Here is a 17,725-nt window from a genome sequence, read left to right on the forward strand (position 1 = left end):
GTACCGAGAAGGCGGCGTGACCCACCTTCGTTCCCGTCAGAATGGGGAAGTGGAAGGTGCACTGCTCTTCGCGCGTCTGTGTCTTTGCGATTGATGCGGCGTGCATCACACCACCGGTGCCAGTGTCCCCGCAGGGGGCCGCTCGGTGCTGCATATCAGAGATATTACTGTAGAGTCTCTCGACGCGCGTTTGCGCTGGGAGGAAGAGGAATCCAGATAGAGATACGATACGACGAGACGCCGCGGATCGCAATCTGAGCCCGACATGACGCACTGGCAGAGACCGCCTGAACGGAGAGCCGCAACCCAGGCTGGCTGGCGGCGGCGGCGAGGGCGATCACCATGCAGGTCGGCGCACCGCATGCTCGCCTGCTATTCTAGTGGACCTTTTGTGGCAGCGGTGCGAACGCAGTAATATCAGAGTGGGTGCCTGCGGGTGGGCTGGCGTTGATCCCGATATGGCGGCCTCCTGCCAGTGTTTTGATTGCTCAGACCTGCTTTGGCCCTCGGGTGATCACGATACGAGGGACCCCGCGCTCAGATGGGGAAAGGGTGTCATCGGGGCGTCATGCGGTGCACAGTCTGGGCTCGCTGTCACTTTGCCCAAGTTCTGTGGGATCAGTGACCAAGCCAGTTCGTTCCAATTTGAAGTTGAATTTGTCAGGGAACGTGTGCGTCTGCCATCATCGCGTCTTCGGGCGATAACGACATCGATTTGGACGCAGAACTGGGAGAGTGCTCGATAGCGGCGGGCCTCGCTGAGGATCCACTCAATTCTACGAAGAGTACTTGAATTGAGCCGCCGCGGCGGAAACTTAATGGGCTTACCAGGGCAACCAGCCCAACTGGAGTTCGGAAATCGAGACAGGAAGCACACGAGTCAGCGACCCACGAGAACAGATAAGGGGTCAAATGGCATTTACCACGGAGCTGTCCTCTCCCGAGTTGCCCCATCGGCTACAATCCAGTGGAGATATTTACGGCAACGTGAGGCCTGGAGGGTCTGACCCCATATGTGTGCCCCAGTCCACCAATGACCATCATGGGATGCCAGGTGAAACGTCAGCGCGCAACGTTGTTGAGCATCGGCAACGCCTGCGTGTTCGCGAATACGAAGAGCTCGCCAATGCAGAAATACAGTACCTGTACACCTTGCCGGTGCCCGCTGGTCGACTCGGGCTACTCGAACGGGCAACGCTACTGAACGCCAGGGTGATCGGTTGATCTGTTCATCCTATTCCAAATTTGGCAGTCGCTGTAGAACGTTCACACTACCACCGCTCTCACTGCACAGGCTCGCGTAAGTCAGCAAAATAAATGTTTATCTGTTAGCGTGATATGGTGCAACAGCGATCACAACTACATGTCCCGTCTGTTGGGTGTGAAGAGGTATAACAGACAACAAGCGATAGAAATACACGTAGATCTAAGGCTACAGATCCTGCACGAGGTCCCAGAAAAATCTCCGAATCAGCAAAAACACACAAGTACATCGACCTCGCCACGTTCATCCAGGCTTCATCTTACCATTCCGTCTTCCATCATTCTTCTTACGTGCCGACGTCGTCTGCATAGATGTCCGCGCAGATGTGGAAGCTTGAGCCTCCATAATAACATCTTTGCTCAGGCAGAAGTCGATATGCGCGTTGAAACCCTGATTGTCCGTCTCGATGGTCTTGTTGCACACGGGGCATATCTGTGCATGAACACCACTGTTGGGGGTAGAGGCAGGACGATTGCTTGGGCGAGAGGACGAGGATCTTGCCGCCTTTGCCGGATTGTGATGCCTATCGCGTGGCGTTGCCGATGCTGTAGAAACAGGCTTCGCAGCTTTCCCTGGCGTAGATAAATACGCAGACCTAGTGGCGGACGTAGAAGCTGGAGCTGAGTGCGGCGGACGAACCCTTTGCTTATCGATATCGTGAGCCTCATCGCAGGTTACGCCGTCATGAAGAATGACATCGTCGTCCTCGTCCTTCATATCGAATTGATCGTTCGCGCCTATTGCACTTTCACCGTCCATATCTACATGTTCATGGTATCCTGGCATGGCGTCCTCATATCCATCCGGTGTATGAGACGGAGATACATCGTGTGCGACCTCGTCGGTGTCAGCTTCAGTCCTCCGTTTCTTTGTTGCTGAGGAACCAGTAGCGGCAGTTTCGAAGAACTAGAGACGTCAAGGAAAGTGAGTCAATCACTACTTACCCGTCAGCCGTGCTAAGAACGTACCCGTTTGATACCTCCGGGCCTTGCATCCAAATCAGCTCGCAAATCTTTCAACTTGGTTACCCTGAGACCGATCAGCCTGACTGTCAGAGGCAGCTCTGGCGTAAGCAACTCTTTTCCAATCTGTCACGGGTGATTCGTAAGAATAACCACTGAATTACGGAACAAATAACCGATACGTACAGCATAGAGATCCTCCTTTTTGGTGGAGATCCACCTATCGAAGGACTTTGCACGTGTGAAGACTGACGATGCGACGATCAGAACACACACGGCTACGTGCATGAAACAATTAATGTCATGCCAACCTTGATAAGTATCTAACTTGAATTTGAGCGTCACCGTCTTCCCCGTCCAGCCATTGCCCTCCATATCTTCCTCCAATTCTGCAGCGACTTCTTCTAGTTTCGACAGAATCTTTGTTCTATCGCTGAGAGCGGTGAACGTCCTGATGTAGATCACACAAAGAGGTGGCACAATAAGACATCAGACAGCAAACATTGAATGAATGTGCACACCGCTCAGCACCGATGCTCTTTCTCTCCTGACGTTGGCCGGGAGTAACGGCATTCGACGCAATCCCGAGATACGTCTGCAAGAGGAACTGCAGTCCGAACTGTTTGTCCATCAAAGAAAGGACCGCGCGATGTGTGTAGATGTCGCCACAAGTCTGAAAAGTGCTTGCGATGAAAAAATCTAAATGGCTTCACAACGTAGACCACCATACCTTGATACCTATGGAGTCCAGCAGCCGTTCATTGACACGGCCAACTCCGGGCACCTTCCGGATAGAAAGGTCTCGCATGAATGCCTTGATAGCGACAGGCGTGAACTCAAGCTTGAATTGCCCATTTGGTTTGTTCTATAAGCCACTTCAGCTCTCTTGACTGGGATGAGAATAATAGGCCCTTGGTACTTTATCTGAACATATCTGATGATTGTCAGGAGAAGAATCCTTATGGCGGTTGGACGACTCACTTTGGCTAGCATCTACACCAGAATAATTATGATAATGTCAAATACGAAGGAAAGATGATTACAGTCGAAAATACCTTATTCGGAGCAATACCAGCGCTCACAGTAAGTTTGGTCTCCTCACAAACGGCGTCGCGCATTTGCTGGACGCACTCTTCAGCAGTCACATCGTGCTCTTCGCAATATGCTGTGATGCTGTGATGTACAAGTCAGACATCAGCCCTCGGGAAGAACATACACAGACTCTCGCCTTAGATAACCTTCGTCACAGCCTGCTGCGCACATATTAGGATCGTAACGACGGAATATGTCCATTACTTTCTTCGACATTGTCATGTACTGTTGAAAGCGATTGTTCACAAGGATGAGATGCGGGCAAAGCTTCTTCGCGATGAATGCTATAAACGCAGTTTAGTAATCCGGTCATAGAAGCTTCTAAAGCGGTGAGTCTACCTGGCATTCCTGACCGTACGCCATACTTCCGAGCTTCATATGAGGCCGTTGTCAAGACACCATGTCCCACCTGTAAGTGAAATCATCAGTCATCGGCAATACCAGAATATTGAATATACTGACGGCGAATGCTTTGCCTTTCAGCTGAGGGTTATCCAATAACTCAACGCTTGCGTAGAATGCGTCCATATCAACATGGACGATGGTATGGCTTAAGTCTCGGTTAGCCTCAAGGTTCACCAGCTTGACGTATGGTCAGCAAGGTCCCAGGCAAGGAAATGAGCATGAACTCACCAGGTGATCCACCCCTTGTTCCACCTTCTCTGCAGGACGACGAAGTACCATCAGTGCCCTGTCAATGTGCGTGTCACAGCGAGACGCAACATACCGAGGTCAACACCTTTCAGAACCTCGTCACGATGACTCAATATATGTGCAATCTTTTCCGTGAGATCTTTATCCTTCCTCTTCTCGTTCTGGATACTGCACTGTCAACGTGATGCTACGTTCGCAAATAATGCAGACCCTACCTCGTAGAACTTGGATCCTTTAGATGCCTCTGCAATGATACGATTGATCTCACTTTGGTCTTTGGCTAGTCTGTTCATATATATACCGTCAAGTTCGTGGTGATGCAACATCCGGAATCTCACTGACCCAGCTTTTGTAGTAGAGGGACCGGCGAGACGCTTGACAAGGCTCTCGGAGTCTGGTGAAGGCTTAGGCTCCCGAACATCCGACGGAGTATGAGCATTATCGGGCATGGTGAAACAGGGCACTGTGGCTTCATTCAAGAGAAGCTGAGCCACAGTTGAACGTTGAAGAAGCCGTGTTACCGATATAGTACCGGGTATGCTATTAGCTTGGAACTCCGAGTCACCCTGGTCCCTGGATCGCTTGAAGGCGGCAGACGCGCCAGATCACGTGCCAGTGTAACGGAAGTTGCTTGATTGAATCTGTGACGGAGATCTACTACCAGTGCAACGGCGTTGCTATTCCCAACCAATATGCGAAGAATTCCACTTTTACATGACTCTACAAATATAGTACTACGTAGTACTCTCAACATTGTTTGGTGGATCCAGTGTGCCTTTGCAACTAGACGGCCCCTGCCGCAGACTTAAGTGCGGCGTCCACGATCTCGGTCATTGCAATCACAACTTCCTCTTCCAGTGTATGTCCAACAAGTTGTAGACCAATCGGCGCATTCTTGAATGTTGCGGGATCGTCTAGGAAGATCGGCCCATATCGCGTCTGCAAACATCTACGAAGAAGCCAAAATACGTACAGAATTCATAGTTCCTTTGATCCTCCTCGCTCAGGAATTCATGCGCAGGTTTCTTTACATCCAGAACGTGATCGACCTTCGTGACAGGGAAAATGCATGCCGGGTAGTCCAACGTATTCCACACCTTGGTATAGCTGGCACTCCTGAAATTCGACCTTGAGATCGAGTAGCACTGCTTAAGGTGATCGAAAAGACGTACAAATTTTTACCGTGTGGAGGAGCTGCGTACGGTGCGGCAGGACAAATGATAGCATCCACTGGTCTTCCGGTGCCCGTTTGTTCCAGAGTCTTAGCCCAGTGGTCGAGATGCTCCTTGCGCAATATAGCCCTCCTGCTCTGAACCTGCCAGAGCTGGTAGGCGGAGAGCCCGTCGTCCGCGGGTCGGAAGGAACTTGAAACAGGACCTGCATCCTCATCAGGGCTCATGGAGCTGATAACAGGCTCTCCTGTCAGTGCGGTAACGACTTTATAATCCTCAGCCGCCCCGGCATTCCAAATTGCAGACTAATATCACGGCTCAAAAAATACGTGAAAGGCGACTGACGGAGAAAACTGACAATGCAGGCACCTAACTCCGAGTGCTTGTATGGTTCCCAATCAATGACTGTGATTCATATCATTTGGACTTGACACCACGCGAAACGTTTTGTTTCAACGTACCCTTGTGTCCAGCAGCAAGGAGCGCCTGCTTCGTGGTTTCCAAGGCTCGGATAACCGGGGGATGTGGAACGACAATGCCATCATTCCACATGATCCCAAAACACAGTTCCTGCCCACCGCCGTGTTCTGCAAGCGCATAAGCATCCTCGTCCCACTTCTTCCTCACGGCAAGAGGATCTCTGAGCCAGGGCCGACTGTTGATGACAGCTTGCATGAAGACCTTGACCCCACTGATGCTATTGGACAAAGGGCCAAGCACGGATGGGATGGAGTCTTGGCCCAGCATAGAATTCACGCATCCCTCGTACGGAACGCGCCCATACAACGGCCGAAGGCCAAATAGCCCGTTGAATACAGAGGGAATTCGTATGGAGCTGAGAAGGGACACATTAACGCCTGCGCGGAGACAACACCAAAATTTGCTAACCCTCCGATATCAGACCCGACACCGAGAGAACTTCCTCTCATCGCTATGAGCGCACCTTCACCGCCAGAGGAACCACCACAGGTCAGAGAACGGTTCGCCGGGTTGACTGTCCTGCCGAAGACGTGATTGAAGGTTTCCGTCCACTAGGCGTCTGCATTATAGATGTAGGCTCTCGCCGTTTCGTTGCAGCACTCACCATCAGTGTTTGGGGGACATTTGTCCTGACGAATGGCACGGCACCGTTCTCACTAAGAATCTCAACAAGAACTGCGTCCCGTTCAGCGTATTTTCCTATCCAAGAAACGTATCCTGTGGAAAACGAGAATGAACAAGAAATTTGCGAAGACAAATACCTCTCACCCATCACAGTTTCCAGACCCTTAATGCATATCTGATCCTTGAGAGATATCGGCAGACCATGAAGGGGACCGACGACTTTCCCAGTACTCTTCAGATGCGCATCCAACTCAGCCGCGCGAGCAAGCGCCCGATCAACAAAGACTTCGGTAAGGCAATTAACCTGGAAGAGATTTGTACATGAGCTTCACGGCGGATAAATCAAAACACACTAGTTGTTGAGCAATGATGGCTCTCTTGTAGAAAGCGGTAGTAACCTCAACCGAAGACCATTCAGCAGTAGCAAGTTTCTTCAAAAGGACCGCGACATCCACGGTGTTCGTGATGTCTAATTCTCGTGCAGAGAGGCGGCCGCATTCCTGGGGGACATTCCTCACGTCGAGCACCGAATCCGGAGGAACGGAAATTAGCCATTCCTTAGGAATAGAGTCTTCTTGCCGCAGCCTCTTCTCTGCAACGAGATCCTTCCAGTGCACCATTTTCGTGACTTCCTGAGCGTGGTAGGGTGGGTGTAGGTACTTCGAATTTAAAGCACAGATACCGAGCCACCCAGTCTTCAGACGATTTATACGCGAGGGAAGATAATCTATTAATGGTACAGTGCACTAAGAAAGAGATAGCAGACCTGGTGATACTCCCATGCCGGAATTCCTTAAAGCCAAGACCAACCATATAAACTCGCCCTTCGCCCTTATCCTACAGGAAATCGAGGCACACATGATCGATTCGGTTTGCTATCGCAGAGCCTGTGAGAATTGGTAAATACACTGGACGTGATACAGAAACCAACTAATGGAATGCGCTCAGAAGGTCATTCATGTCAGTGACACGCAGTAGAGCAATGCTCAAAAACAGCGCGACGAAGTCGACTAAGAGGTGCCAGTTGTGGTTGAGAATTCAACACTCGTCATTGCGAAAGAGGGGGGAAAAGGTGGAAGAGGGAAGATCAGAAAATTAAAGAAAGAGAAACCCACAACTCAGGATGATTCAACGCCCGCCCTGGGCATTCAATAGGCATGTTCGCCGGAGACGATGTGAACGTGAGGAAGGAGCAGTCGTCGAGAGTCGTCGATACGTTTTTTTCACTGACACGATTGTATGTGCGTGTTTGGCTGTACTTGTTCAGGCTTGCAGCCACCACCCTCAGCTATGATCCCCGAGGTATGATGATGCCCGAGGCCAGCTCCTGCAGCCGCAACTTCCTTGGGTGGCACAAACGACGGTACGCAACTGTCTCCGGTCCTCCGGTTTTCAGCATGTGGGTTGTCTCATATTCCTCACCCCCATTTGTAGAACTCCATAAGTCGTTTTAGGCGGTTGGATGCGAAAATGAATCTAGTGTGTCAACAGTGCAAGAAGTCCTTGCAGGTGAGTACTTAGCTATGTGCACCGCGATGACGACTAAAGTGAGCAGCTCGATGCATCACTCGTCGATCTGTCTCCGTCTGCGTATGATATGGTAGCTGCGTCTTTGCCGCCGGTCCCTACAAGTAATGCAAGGCAAGCCTCGGAAGCTGAGAAGCTGGCTCAGCTTCCGTCTCCAGCATCAGTCAAGGCAGCATGGCAGCAATCTACCCAAGGCAGAGCAGCTTCTCCTTGTACACTGTCACCTCGTGCCCAGTGGAAGCAGCCACAGAGCGTGCCCGCGCTTCCTAACGAATCTTTTGTACTTCTGCAAGATAGCGTCATACGGAATATACCTGAACCTCTCCCCTCTCATGCGAAGAGGGCGTCCTACACAAAGCCCCGGGGTGGCAATCATTCCGCTACAGTACCAGTATCAGTTCAAGAGCCTGCTAATCAGCCAAATCCATCCCCTCTTTCGCACCATCTTCGTTCTACACTGCGCCTTTTCAATCTGCTATCAAGCCGCACTGACGTTGATCATCCCTTATGCTCTGAATGCACACACAATTTGCTATCCAATCTAAATCGGCAACTCGAAGAGACCAAGAAAGAACGTGATGGGTACATTGCCTTTGAGAAGGAAGTCCGCAAGGAGAAAGAACGTGAAGGTGATGGCATGAGCAAAGAAGAAGCCGAAATGAAGATAGGAAAGCTCAAGGAGGAAGAAAGTCTCGCCGTCGAGAAGCTTCAAGCTGCCGAACGGGAACGAGAACAGTTGAATGAGGAGCTCAAGGCGCTCGAATTGGAAGAGAAGGCGTTAGAGGAGGAGGAAGCGGAGTCAGTACCTGTGTCACCTTTACCGTTCTTGTTATTGACAGGGTTAAAAAGGTTTTGGAGAATACATAACACTCATTTACTGAAGTTAGATGAGCAAGCTTCGCAGCTAGCCGCCCTTCGCGCAGCGTACTCCGCAGATTCCTCTACCCTTGAGAAACTTGAACGTACCAATGTCTATAATGATGCATTCTGTGTCGGCCATGAGGGTGTTTTTGGCACGATAAATGGTCTGCGTTTAGGTAGGGTTCCTGGTGTACCTGTAAGTATTTCCTCTCGTGACTCTTTCGTTCATTGACCCTCACCATTGCTTCAGGTGGAATGGGCAGAAATTAACGCGGCCTGGGGCCAGACACTACTGCTACTGTACACCATCGCCAGGAAACTTGACTACACCTTTGAGAAGTGAGCGGTATAGACGTTCCAACTAACTCTTGATCTATGACGTTTTGCCAGTTATCGCCTCATCCCGATGGGGTCTTTCTCTCGTATCGAACGTACAACAGGAGACAAATCGGCGTATGAGCTCTATGGTTCAGGCGACCTTCATCTTGGGAGATTATTGCACAATCGCCGTTTTGACTTCGCCATGGTTGCCTTTCTGGATTGTCTCAAGCAACTTGTGGACCTTGTCAAATCTCAAGATCCTCAAACGGACTTCCCACATCAGTCGGTACTTGTGTTTCGCTTGTAGTGTGTCACTCATTCCGTTGCCTAGGATCGTGAAAGATAAAATTGGGGAGGCTTCAGTGAAATTGCAGTTCAATCAGGAGGAAGCATGGACACGCGCTTTGCGCCACGTCCTCTTGGCCCTCAAGATCCTGCTGAAGTGGACTACAAGTGGAAGCAACGGATAGTAGTGATCAAGGCCGTGTGTACGCGATGATCCTTGTCCGATCCCCTCGATTACGCACACGAGCAGGATGTAACCAGGCACGCGGGTACTCCAGGCGGGCGTATCGGGGCGTATTCTGTAGCCTCGGTTATCTCGAACTTCAGCTGTAGCACATCGAGTTCCTTGTGTGTCGGAATTAACCGTACGTACTTAACGATATTGCTTGGCTCGAGATTCCGCGATGCCATATTCCATAGAACTTCTTCACGGTATGTATTGATCATGAGTTCGCAACGTGCCGCTGCGCAGGACAAAACAGGGCACAGAGCAAGCCACTTTCACAGCAAACCTTCTCTCCGGCCGCACGGATGTACGAGATGCTGCGACCACGGACGGTATAGAAGGGCATGTCGAGAGAACCCGGAGTCATAATCGCATCTATATCGATCGGACCGGCGTTTTGGCCGCTAACAACTTTCTTCCCGAAATTGATAAGTGCGATCTGGAGGCCTGAGTTTGTCATCATCATTTCCTTCTACCTATTTATTCTTCTGAGTGCGAGAGCGCTCTCCTCACCCACTGCAGCCTTCGACTACGCACTTAGGATGGGCCTCTTATTCCTTGGGACGCCTCTCTCATGGGATGAGGCTAAGCACTATGCCGATCACGTCAGGACCCATGGAATAACGCAATTCTTGCACATATGGGATTGTCTCAAGGATAGATGTGGAGATGAACTGTTGTGGGGCGACGAGGTATTTTTCTGTATTCGTTTCAGGACGTTTCTCTGATGTAATGGTTGGGCATGTGTGGCTACGAAGATAGAATACATGGTCGTTCAGTTCGACGATCAAGAGAAGAATGCAAAGCTCTCTCTACGGCAGACCGAGATCCTAGCGAAATTGCAGGCCATCGTGAGCGACATCGCTACCGATGCTAGCAAGGCGTTCGTCTCTCGGATATTTCTTCCAACCGCTATTTTACATTTACATTCCACAGGGACTCCGTACCTACTTTCCACCCTGAGTATGGCCGCTACATGTTGGAATCTACTCCTGGTGCCCCATACACCGGATGTCTCCGTGACCTCCTCTCAGTAGAGAGCAATATGCGTTATCGGTATGTGAATTATTCTCTACTTGTGATCCAACTGACATCTGTCCCTAATTTAGGCGACATTTGGCTCGCAAGTACTTGAAGGAAAACGAGATTCCTTTCACGTTGACTTCGTACCCACGACTGGGTGTCCCTGGAGTGTTCACGGAGCCTTACTTCGATCCTAAGAATGCGGTTTCAAGTCATAGTCTTTTTGTGCCCGAAGAAATCACAAACCCTCATGCACGTTTCCCGTTGGTACCATGGTTATCCCGAAACTTGTCCAGTTGCTCACATATTGTGTAGGACACTGACCGCAAACATCCGGCGGAGACGCAGTTCCAAGGTAGCGATCAATCTTCCATTGTTCATCGACGAACATACTCCGCGTCCGTTTGTCGATCCAACCATACCCTGGCAGCGTAGCATATATTCAGAAGATGCCGGTATAGTGACTTCTTACCGAAATTTCTGCATTTGGTGAAGCGACGATCCATTTCTTCTACAGAAGCCAAGAATGGTGCTGCCCTGATTGATCACATTTATATGGACGCTATGGCATTCGGCATGGGGTGTAGCTGTCTCCAGATCACGTTCCAGTCTTGCAATATTGCCGAGGCGAGACGATTGTACGATGCGCTTGTGCCTGTTGCTCCGCTTATGGTGGGTGTCGCCATGTTCCTCACGGTATGAACGATTTCTGATTCTAGTGGCAGCTGGCATTGACCGCAGCTAGCCCCCTCTGGCGTGGTTATATTGCTGATGTGGATTGTCGTTGGGATGTCGTTGCAGGCAGCGTCGACGATCGCACAGACGAGGAACGTGGACTCAAGGTATCTCAGTCTAATCAGCAATATAAGTCAGAGACATTGATCATCGTTTAGCCTCTGAAGCATGACAGATTCAGAATTCCGAAGTCCCGCTATGGCAGTGTAAGCTTGTACATATCGGAGAGCTGGTTGAATCGCCCGGAGTACAATGACATTGACGCCCCGCATGACGAAGCAATCTTCCAGCGCTTGAAAAAGCACGGTATGGTGTGATGCGTGCACTATTACAACTGTGACATTTGACCCCGCCCATTTCAAGGCATTGACAACTTGCTCGCGAGGCATATCGCCCACCTCTTCATCCGCGACCCTCTCGTCGTCTTCTCAGAGACAATTGTTCAAGATGATACCACCAGTAACGACCACTTCGAGGTATGTATGTCGCCAACTTCGATGTATCATCGTAATTCCTTAAGCCACATTATCAGAACATTCAGTCGACTAATTGGCAGACTATCCGGTTCAAGCCACCTCCGGTGAATACTTCCATCGGTTGGCGGGTTGAATTCCGCTCCATGGAGGTCCAGATGACAGACTTTGAGAACGCTGCTTTTGCGATATTCGTTGTTCTCCTTTCTCGCGCTATCCTCAGCCACAATTTGAACCTTTACATCCCGATATCGAAGGTATGTCTCACCTGATGTAATGACATCACTTATTGAACCAGTATGGAGTTAGGTTGACGAAAACATGGCAAGAGCACAGAAGAGAGATGCTGTCGGGTCTCAGAAGTTCTATTTCCGCAAATCCATGATCCTCCCCGGGGACGTGTCGCCATCTTCAAGCGTCTGCTCTTCTGGCGCTACTACACCCGTGGACCCTCACCGTACCAATGGCATACCCAAGAAGGACAGAATTCTCCGCAATTGTTTTCCTCTAGTCCCTAAGCCGGAGGATGGCGTTCTTGATGGATCGATTGAGGATGAATACACTGAGATGACTATCCAAGAGATCATGAACGGGAAGGCGAGTCAAATCATATCGGCGGCAGGTTGAGCAATCTGACAGACTTCGGTTCAGACTGACACTTTTCCTGGGCTTATCCCTCTCGTGTATGCGTACCTTGAGACCTTGGATGTCAGTGAAGAAGAACGACATCAATTCGATCAGTATCTGGATCTTATCAGACGCAGATCAGACGGTTTGTATCTCTACTGCAATTCTACTCTCTCGACTTGACATTGCCCGCCTCTAGGATCTCTCAAGACAGGCGCATCATGGGTACGCGACTTCGTGCGCTCTCACCCTGCATATAAGCTCGACTCCGTCGTGAATCAGGAAATCAACTACGACCTCATGGTGGCAGCGGACGAAATGTAAGCATCACACGTACTCACTGCGCTGTGTGGCTCACTAACATCGTTCTCAGTGAACGGGGTGTGAGGAAGGCCCCTGGATTTTTACCGACACAGGACTAGAGTGACGAGCTATTATTTGTTATGTGTGCCCTGCCCCGACAGACATCGAGGTAGTTCATTCGCTGTCGTTTGCTCTCCAAGATGCATCAGCAACTAGAGAATCTGGACGTGTATCTCAGACTCGGGCTGACATGTTTGCACATGTACTACATAGATTTCATGCAATCCATCAGGGTATAGCTTGGATCGGAGTAGCCTCAAATTTTCTTTCTTTCTTTTTTGGGGGGATGTTAGCGAGGGATGTACAATTTGTCTAGTAGTTGGCCGCACAGAATACAGCTAGTCTCCCAAAGGCAGTCGTAGCCGCTCCGCTTCAACGGTCGATCCTCAGGATATCCGTGCAAATGCAGCCTACTTTCCTCTATGCTTCTTGAAAGTCTCCTGAATCCCTTCACCAGCAACAAGATCCTCCATGCATTTCACATCAATTTGCCTCCCTTTATCTGCCAACTCCGCCACCTTGGCTGCCAGACCAGTGGGAACGCATACCACACCATCTTCATCCGCAATCAACCAATCCCCCGGCTCGATTCGCACGGCAGGAAATGCCTCCGGATCATTCCCACTCACACCTTGAGGAGAAATTATCAAAGGAATGTTGACTGCGGATGGTCGAGTGAACGGCGACTGGCCCAACGTAGATTGGCCCCTAGAAAAGACAGGGAAACCAGCTTCGCGATGTTCGGCAATGTCCCTGCAACGCCCGGAGATAATGACACCAAGGGCACCCCGTGCCTTCGCACCCGCCGTCATGAGGCCACCCCAGACAGCGTTCTTTGCATCTGAATATCGCGGAGACAAGCATGCACAATCGTCCGAGGTAAGGAGGATCATGCAAGGGTGAAATCGCATGGTGAGCAAATGCATCACGTTAGAGGTAATAGGAACACTGAACGAGGAGGGGCATCAATGACAATTACAGAGCCTTCCGGAGCAGTGTCAACAAAATGGGCAGTGAGGCTGGGCGAGGTTGTGTCCGACTTCATGACCATTTGCACGGTGTATGCTGGACCACATATGCGCGTTGACCCAGACTGAGGCGATATCATGCGAATATCGGGGATGTGGCCTCCATGTGGGAGGCCAATTTTAATGAGTGCATCGGAGATTTCACAGGTTGAAAATCTCTTGAGAGGCAACGATGCAAGGGAGGACATGGCTCCGCGCAGGAACTTGCGGACAGCGCCACTTAGCATCAAGCTAAGCATAAATAGATCTAATCAATTCATGGGCCAGGTGTTATCAGATAACGCCGGAGCCTCCATCAGGAGCCCACAGTGCCGGTCGCACCCACCGCCGCCCATACTCTCTTGCTATCCGACATTTCCGACACTGTGGGCCCGACTATAATCTACCATTAACAATTCAGCGCCTTTATATAGTCACTCCTAGGTCCAAAAGTACTACTATATGTTTCGGGACGGTTTTGGCTCAGAAAGAGGTCTCACAATTGGCGGCCCCCACACTCTCTGGTCAAAGGCATCGCAAAATGCGCGGAAATACTGGCGCAAGTCCACTAAGGGTATCATGCGCTCGCACAAAGTATACTTCCCAAAGTACGATGTGCCAGTCCGCTTGCGACCGGTATGTTTCCGCTTGAATAATCTGGGAGAGACGGTCTGAATGCTGGTGGTTGTAGTGGTTCCTGCTGTTCACGTCCCTCGTCATGATTCTGCTAGCCTTTCTCGGATTTACAAATTTATCACACTCGTTCCCATTGAACGACAAGATCCTCCATTTCTTCTGCCTGGGTTTCGCCACAGGAATATTCTATTTCATCTTTGATGTTGAGGAGTAAGTCAGTGCTGGTTCTGTGGACTGCAGTGCGTATAACTTATGGGCGTTTCTCCCCACCCCGACGTATAACCACAGAGATGCACGAAGAATATGGTTCTGGCGGAGTTCACCCTTAATTTTCACTGGCATCATCTGTTTCTTCGTTGGTGGAATAATGAGTGAATTCATACAGTCTTTACTTCCGGTATGTCTTCAAGTGTATCGTGCGTACCTTGCTCTCAATGCATCTCTCCTTACCAGCACAAAGAATTCCAGGTCGGCGATGTTGCAGTATGTGTTTTGATTCGGATTGCAACCACGTTCATCTCATTTAACGCGCCTTGTGATGAAGGCCAATCTTCTTGGCTCCAGTCTGGGCCTATATATCGCCTATCAACTCGAGCGGTATTACCGTCATAGACGCGAGGTAGGAGGCGCATCCATACCGCTCGCCGTGGAAGCTAAATCTCTGCGAACGCAGATTTCTCGTTTGTACACGCCGTTAGATGCTGAACCCGTTCCTTCGGACGATGAGGGTGACGTTGAGGCCACCCAACTTCTACCAATGCACTACCAACCAAGCTCCAGCTCCTCGAGAAACGTCAAAGACGGCCGGGGAAGTAAGACAGATGCAGGACGCATTCATCTGGGAAACGTGTGGGATGAGCGCGAAGAGCTATTCGACATTGGCGAGGACAGTGATGCCGAAGAGGAGGATCGTACTGCCCGTATTACGCCTGTGCCAGCTACCCCGAAGATTGTTGTCACGAGCTCCGAGTCGTAGACTGCTGTCGAGGAAGTGCCCCTGTTGTTTTATTATATGGACCTCTATATTTTCCACCATTGCAATGAACAACACTGTTTGATTTCGGTAAATGACTGTGCGCGCGCGTCGACTCGGATTATTTAGACTCAAATGTAGTGACTTTCGAAACTCATGCTGGTAAACATCCATGCCGACATGTCTGGTCTACTCTCTTAGACCATCCTTTCTTCCCTCGGTCTCTTACCGCTACCGTGATGTTCTTTCATTTCCTAAGACTGTTGCCGTTCATCTCAGTCGCGGACGAATTACTCCATGGGCAGCCCTCTCAACAGCTACACCTGCGGCAGTGAAACCCGATGACGGCTCTGTTGCCTACCAGCACACTTTGACTGTCCTGCACAAGACTAGGTCTTTACTTCCACGTATCTTTCCGTCGGGGCAACAGAGCGTACCTGGGATTGAATCCCTTGAGTTCTGGCATGAACTTTTAGCCAGCGCATACAATGATTTATCTCCGACTCGGGCAAATGTCATTCGTATAGCGGGTAAGGAATTCTTGGTCCGTTGGTTGCCTGCACTATGATAGTTGATCACCGCATCTGCGCCTCAAGTGTACGGGTGTGATGACTTCTCTGGAGCCCAAGAGTTGGTCACAGCTCTCTTGGAGGAGCCTTTCGCGTCCGAATCACAGAAGGAGAGCGTCCGGACTCGATGGAAGTCGATGCCCGACGACAGAGGCAGCATGATTATCCAGTACGCATATATACTACCGTTCTTCGTATTTTTCAGAGTTTACTCGCAATAGAGATGCTCCATCACCGGCCTCTGGTAGCCTCAGCATTCATTCCTCTTGGTTACAGCGATTTGGCGTCCCGATCCAAGTATTGGAGCTGAGACCTCCTACACATGATCCGTGGTCTTTTGGAGATCTCTCTACGTCGAAGGCGCTGCTTGCGGCCGATGTTCCCATCGTCGTGTGTAATCCCACTTCTACACCGCTCCCTTCCCTTCTGTCTTCACCCTCGAGTTCCCCTCTGAATCATCCCAATGCCATTCTAGTGGTGACATCGCCTATTCCCTCGGTAGCACTTTCGCGGCATGTGCAGTCCCTCCGTAGTTACGGCGCACCGACGCTGTTCATCGACGCGGCCCGTGCACTCACTGCCCTTCGAGTTATCAGTGTAGAGCCCTCCTCTCCCGTCGCCGTGCAGAAATATCAGAACGAATTCGAAGGATCCAACCTATCAAGTCTGACAGAGACAATTGCCAGTGTCATAGCATCCAAAAGTGCAGCATCCAACGTTGTCGCTGCCATACATGCGCAAACAGCCCGAGCGCTCATTCAAGACTCACTGTCTGCGTGCCATTCAACACTGGAACGAGCCGTGCGTGGAGTGGATGAAATATCAGAAAGAGTGAGTACACTGGAGGATCGAGTGGAAGAGGCTAGGGCAAGGGTAGGCCTAGAGGTATTTGGCGCCCCAGGAGGAAAGAATGGTGAGGAGGACGAGATTCAAAGAGCTGTGAACGTCGCGAAGAGAGACGTCGAGCGGGTCATGAATGACTTGACGTGGTGGAGGCTACTATGGAGGGTCGACGATGTGAGAGAGATTGTCGGTGGTGCAATTGACAGGGCGTGGTGCAAGGATCTAGAGATGAAGGTAAGCACATACTTCCCCCAGCAATTTCTACCGTGAAGCTGATCTTCATTCTTAAAGCTCACGTTCCATGCCGGACGCCTCGCCGCTCTTCAGCAGTCACTGACAACGTCCAGCATGGCGCTGCTTGCGTCTTTGCCTTCACCTTCGCCATTCTGCTCTCCAGTCCTCCAGAACACTCTATCACAACTTGTCTCTGCTCCTGCCTATCCCCTGGATGCTGCAGCATTTACCGCGCCCTTACATTCGCGGCGGCATCAGCTGAGGTTCCCCACGGCAAGGTTGCACTCAGCAGCTCAGCAGACCGTGCTGGGAATGGTCGGCAGTACTTTCGCGGGGCTAGGTGTCGCCTGGGCTGGTTGGGCCGGTCAGCTCGGACTCTTTGACATGGGTATGCAGATGGAAACCGCAATTGCCGTCGGAATGCTGGGTGCGGTCGCAGGAGTGAGGTGGGCTGCAGGCCGTTTCGAGAAGGCCAAGAAAAGGTGGTGGCAGGATTGGGATAGGGTGGGAGAAGGTCTTGCGAGGGATCTCAAAGTGCGTGCACGTACTCATTCCGGAAGAGGACGCTGCTAACGGGTAAATTCCTGTGATCTTGGCTCATACTACAGACAACGTTGAGCCGGACAATGGACGATCGAGTGCTTATTGTTTCAAAAACAGCCTGTTCCGGGCTGGAACAGCTGGCTGCGGAAAGGCGAGATAAAATAGATGAGTTAAAATACGAAGTGACCGTGTTGGAAGAGGAATTGCAGCGGTCTAACTGATCTCTGGAGT

At 50.7% G+C, this 17,725-nt stretch overlaps 7 protein-coding genes across 7 annotated transcripts; 4 read left to right on the forward strand and 3 right to left on the reverse strand.

Annotated features, from left to right (window-relative positions):
- Positions 1–1,507: 1,507 nt before the first annotated feature.
- SCP_0308590 (DNA polymerase kappa) lies at positions 1,508–4,421 on the reverse strand (the record flags this gene model as incomplete). The annotated part of the gene is made up of 16 exons (XM_027756245.1): positions 1,508–2,170; positions 2,233–2,352; positions 2,413–2,474; positions 2,538–2,677; positions 2,748–2,899; positions 2,957–3,091; positions 3,146–3,160; positions 3,208–3,219; positions 3,282–3,399; positions 3,455–3,602; positions 3,658–3,727; positions 3,781–3,900; positions 3,952–3,980; positions 4,046–4,133; positions 4,188–4,257; positions 4,315–4,421. 16 exons carry the CDS (start codon positions 4,419–4,421, stop codon positions 1,508–1,510), a joined length of 2,049 nt encoding a protein of 682 aa, XP_027612046.1.
- A 334-nt stretch (positions 4,422–4,755) lies between these two features.
- On the reverse strand, positions 4,756–6,868 carry SCP_0308600 (Acetamidase; the record flags this gene model as incomplete). Its single annotated transcript, XM_027756246.1, has 9 exons — positions 4,756–4,886; positions 4,946–5,088; positions 5,145–5,449; positions 5,503–5,549; positions 5,606–5,979; positions 6,033–6,175; positions 6,229–6,341; positions 6,393–6,552; positions 6,602–6,868. The coding sequence occupies 9 exons, from the start codon at positions 6,866–6,868 to the stop codon at positions 4,756–4,758; spliced, it is 1,683 nt and encodes a 560-aa protein (XP_027612047.1).
- Positions 6,869–7,718: 850 nt separating this feature from the next.
- SCP_0308610 (Vacuolar protein sorting-associated protein) lies at positions 7,719–9,427 on the forward strand (the record flags this gene model as incomplete). Its single annotated transcript, XM_027756247.1, has 6 exons — positions 7,719–7,757; positions 7,804–8,573; positions 8,625–8,832; positions 8,887–8,975; positions 9,027–9,239; positions 9,289–9,427. The coding sequence occupies 6 exons, from the start codon at positions 7,719–7,721 to the stop codon at positions 9,425–9,427; spliced, it is 1,458 nt and encodes a 485-aa protein (XP_027612048.1).
- Positions 9,428–10,010: 583 nt separating this feature from the next.
- Positions 10,011–12,748, forward strand: SCP_0308620 (Glutamate--cysteine ligase; the record flags this gene model as incomplete). The annotated part of the gene is made up of 14 exons (XM_027756248.1): positions 10,011–10,160; positions 10,227–10,351; positions 10,405–10,524; positions 10,578–10,754; positions 10,807–10,946; positions 11,009–11,163; positions 11,217–11,333; positions 11,385–11,532; positions 11,590–11,702; positions 11,759–11,956; positions 12,009–12,296; positions 12,351–12,471; positions 12,526–12,646; positions 12,700–12,748. The coding sequence occupies 14 exons, from the start codon at positions 10,011–10,013 to the stop codon at positions 12,746–12,748; spliced, it is 2,022 nt and encodes a 673-aa protein (XP_027612049.1).
- Positions 12,749–13,099: 351 nt separating this feature from the next.
- On the reverse strand, positions 13,100–13,905 carry SCP_0308630 (4-hydroxy-4-methyl-2-oxoglutarate aldolase; the record flags this gene model as incomplete). The annotated part of the gene is made up of 2 exons (XM_027756249.1): positions 13,100–13,530; positions 13,644–13,905. 2 exons carry the CDS (start codon positions 13,903–13,905, stop codon positions 13,100–13,102), a joined length of 693 nt encoding a protein of 230 aa, XP_027612050.1.
- Positions 13,906–14,275: 370 nt separating this feature from the next.
- On the forward strand, positions 14,276–15,308 carry SCP_0308640 (hypothetical protein; the record flags this gene model as incomplete). Its single annotated transcript, XM_027756250.1, has 6 exons — positions 14,276–14,332; positions 14,388–14,542; positions 14,621–14,729; positions 14,786–14,815; positions 14,877–14,951; positions 15,006–15,308. 6 exons carry the CDS (start codon positions 14,276–14,278, stop codon positions 15,306–15,308), a joined length of 729 nt encoding a protein of 242 aa, XP_027612051.1.
- A 169-nt stretch (positions 15,309–15,477) lies between these two features.
- On the forward strand, positions 15,478–17,715 carry SCP_0308650 (hypothetical protein; the record flags this gene model as incomplete). The annotated part of the gene is made up of 5 exons (XM_027756251.1): positions 15,478–15,835; positions 15,902–16,043; positions 16,096–16,951; positions 17,009–17,485; positions 17,560–17,715. 5 exons carry the CDS (start codon positions 15,478–15,480, stop codon positions 17,713–17,715), a joined length of 1,989 nt encoding a protein of 662 aa, XP_027612052.1.
- Positions 17,716–17,725: the final 10 nt, after the last annotated feature.

This window comes from Sparassis crispa (assembly GCF_003851025.1).
Source record: "Sparassis crispa DNA, contig_000002F, whole genome shotgun sequence".
Lineage (NCBI taxonomy): Eukaryota > Fungi > Basidiomycota > Agaricomycetes > Polyporales > Sparassidaceae > Sparassis > Sparassis crispa.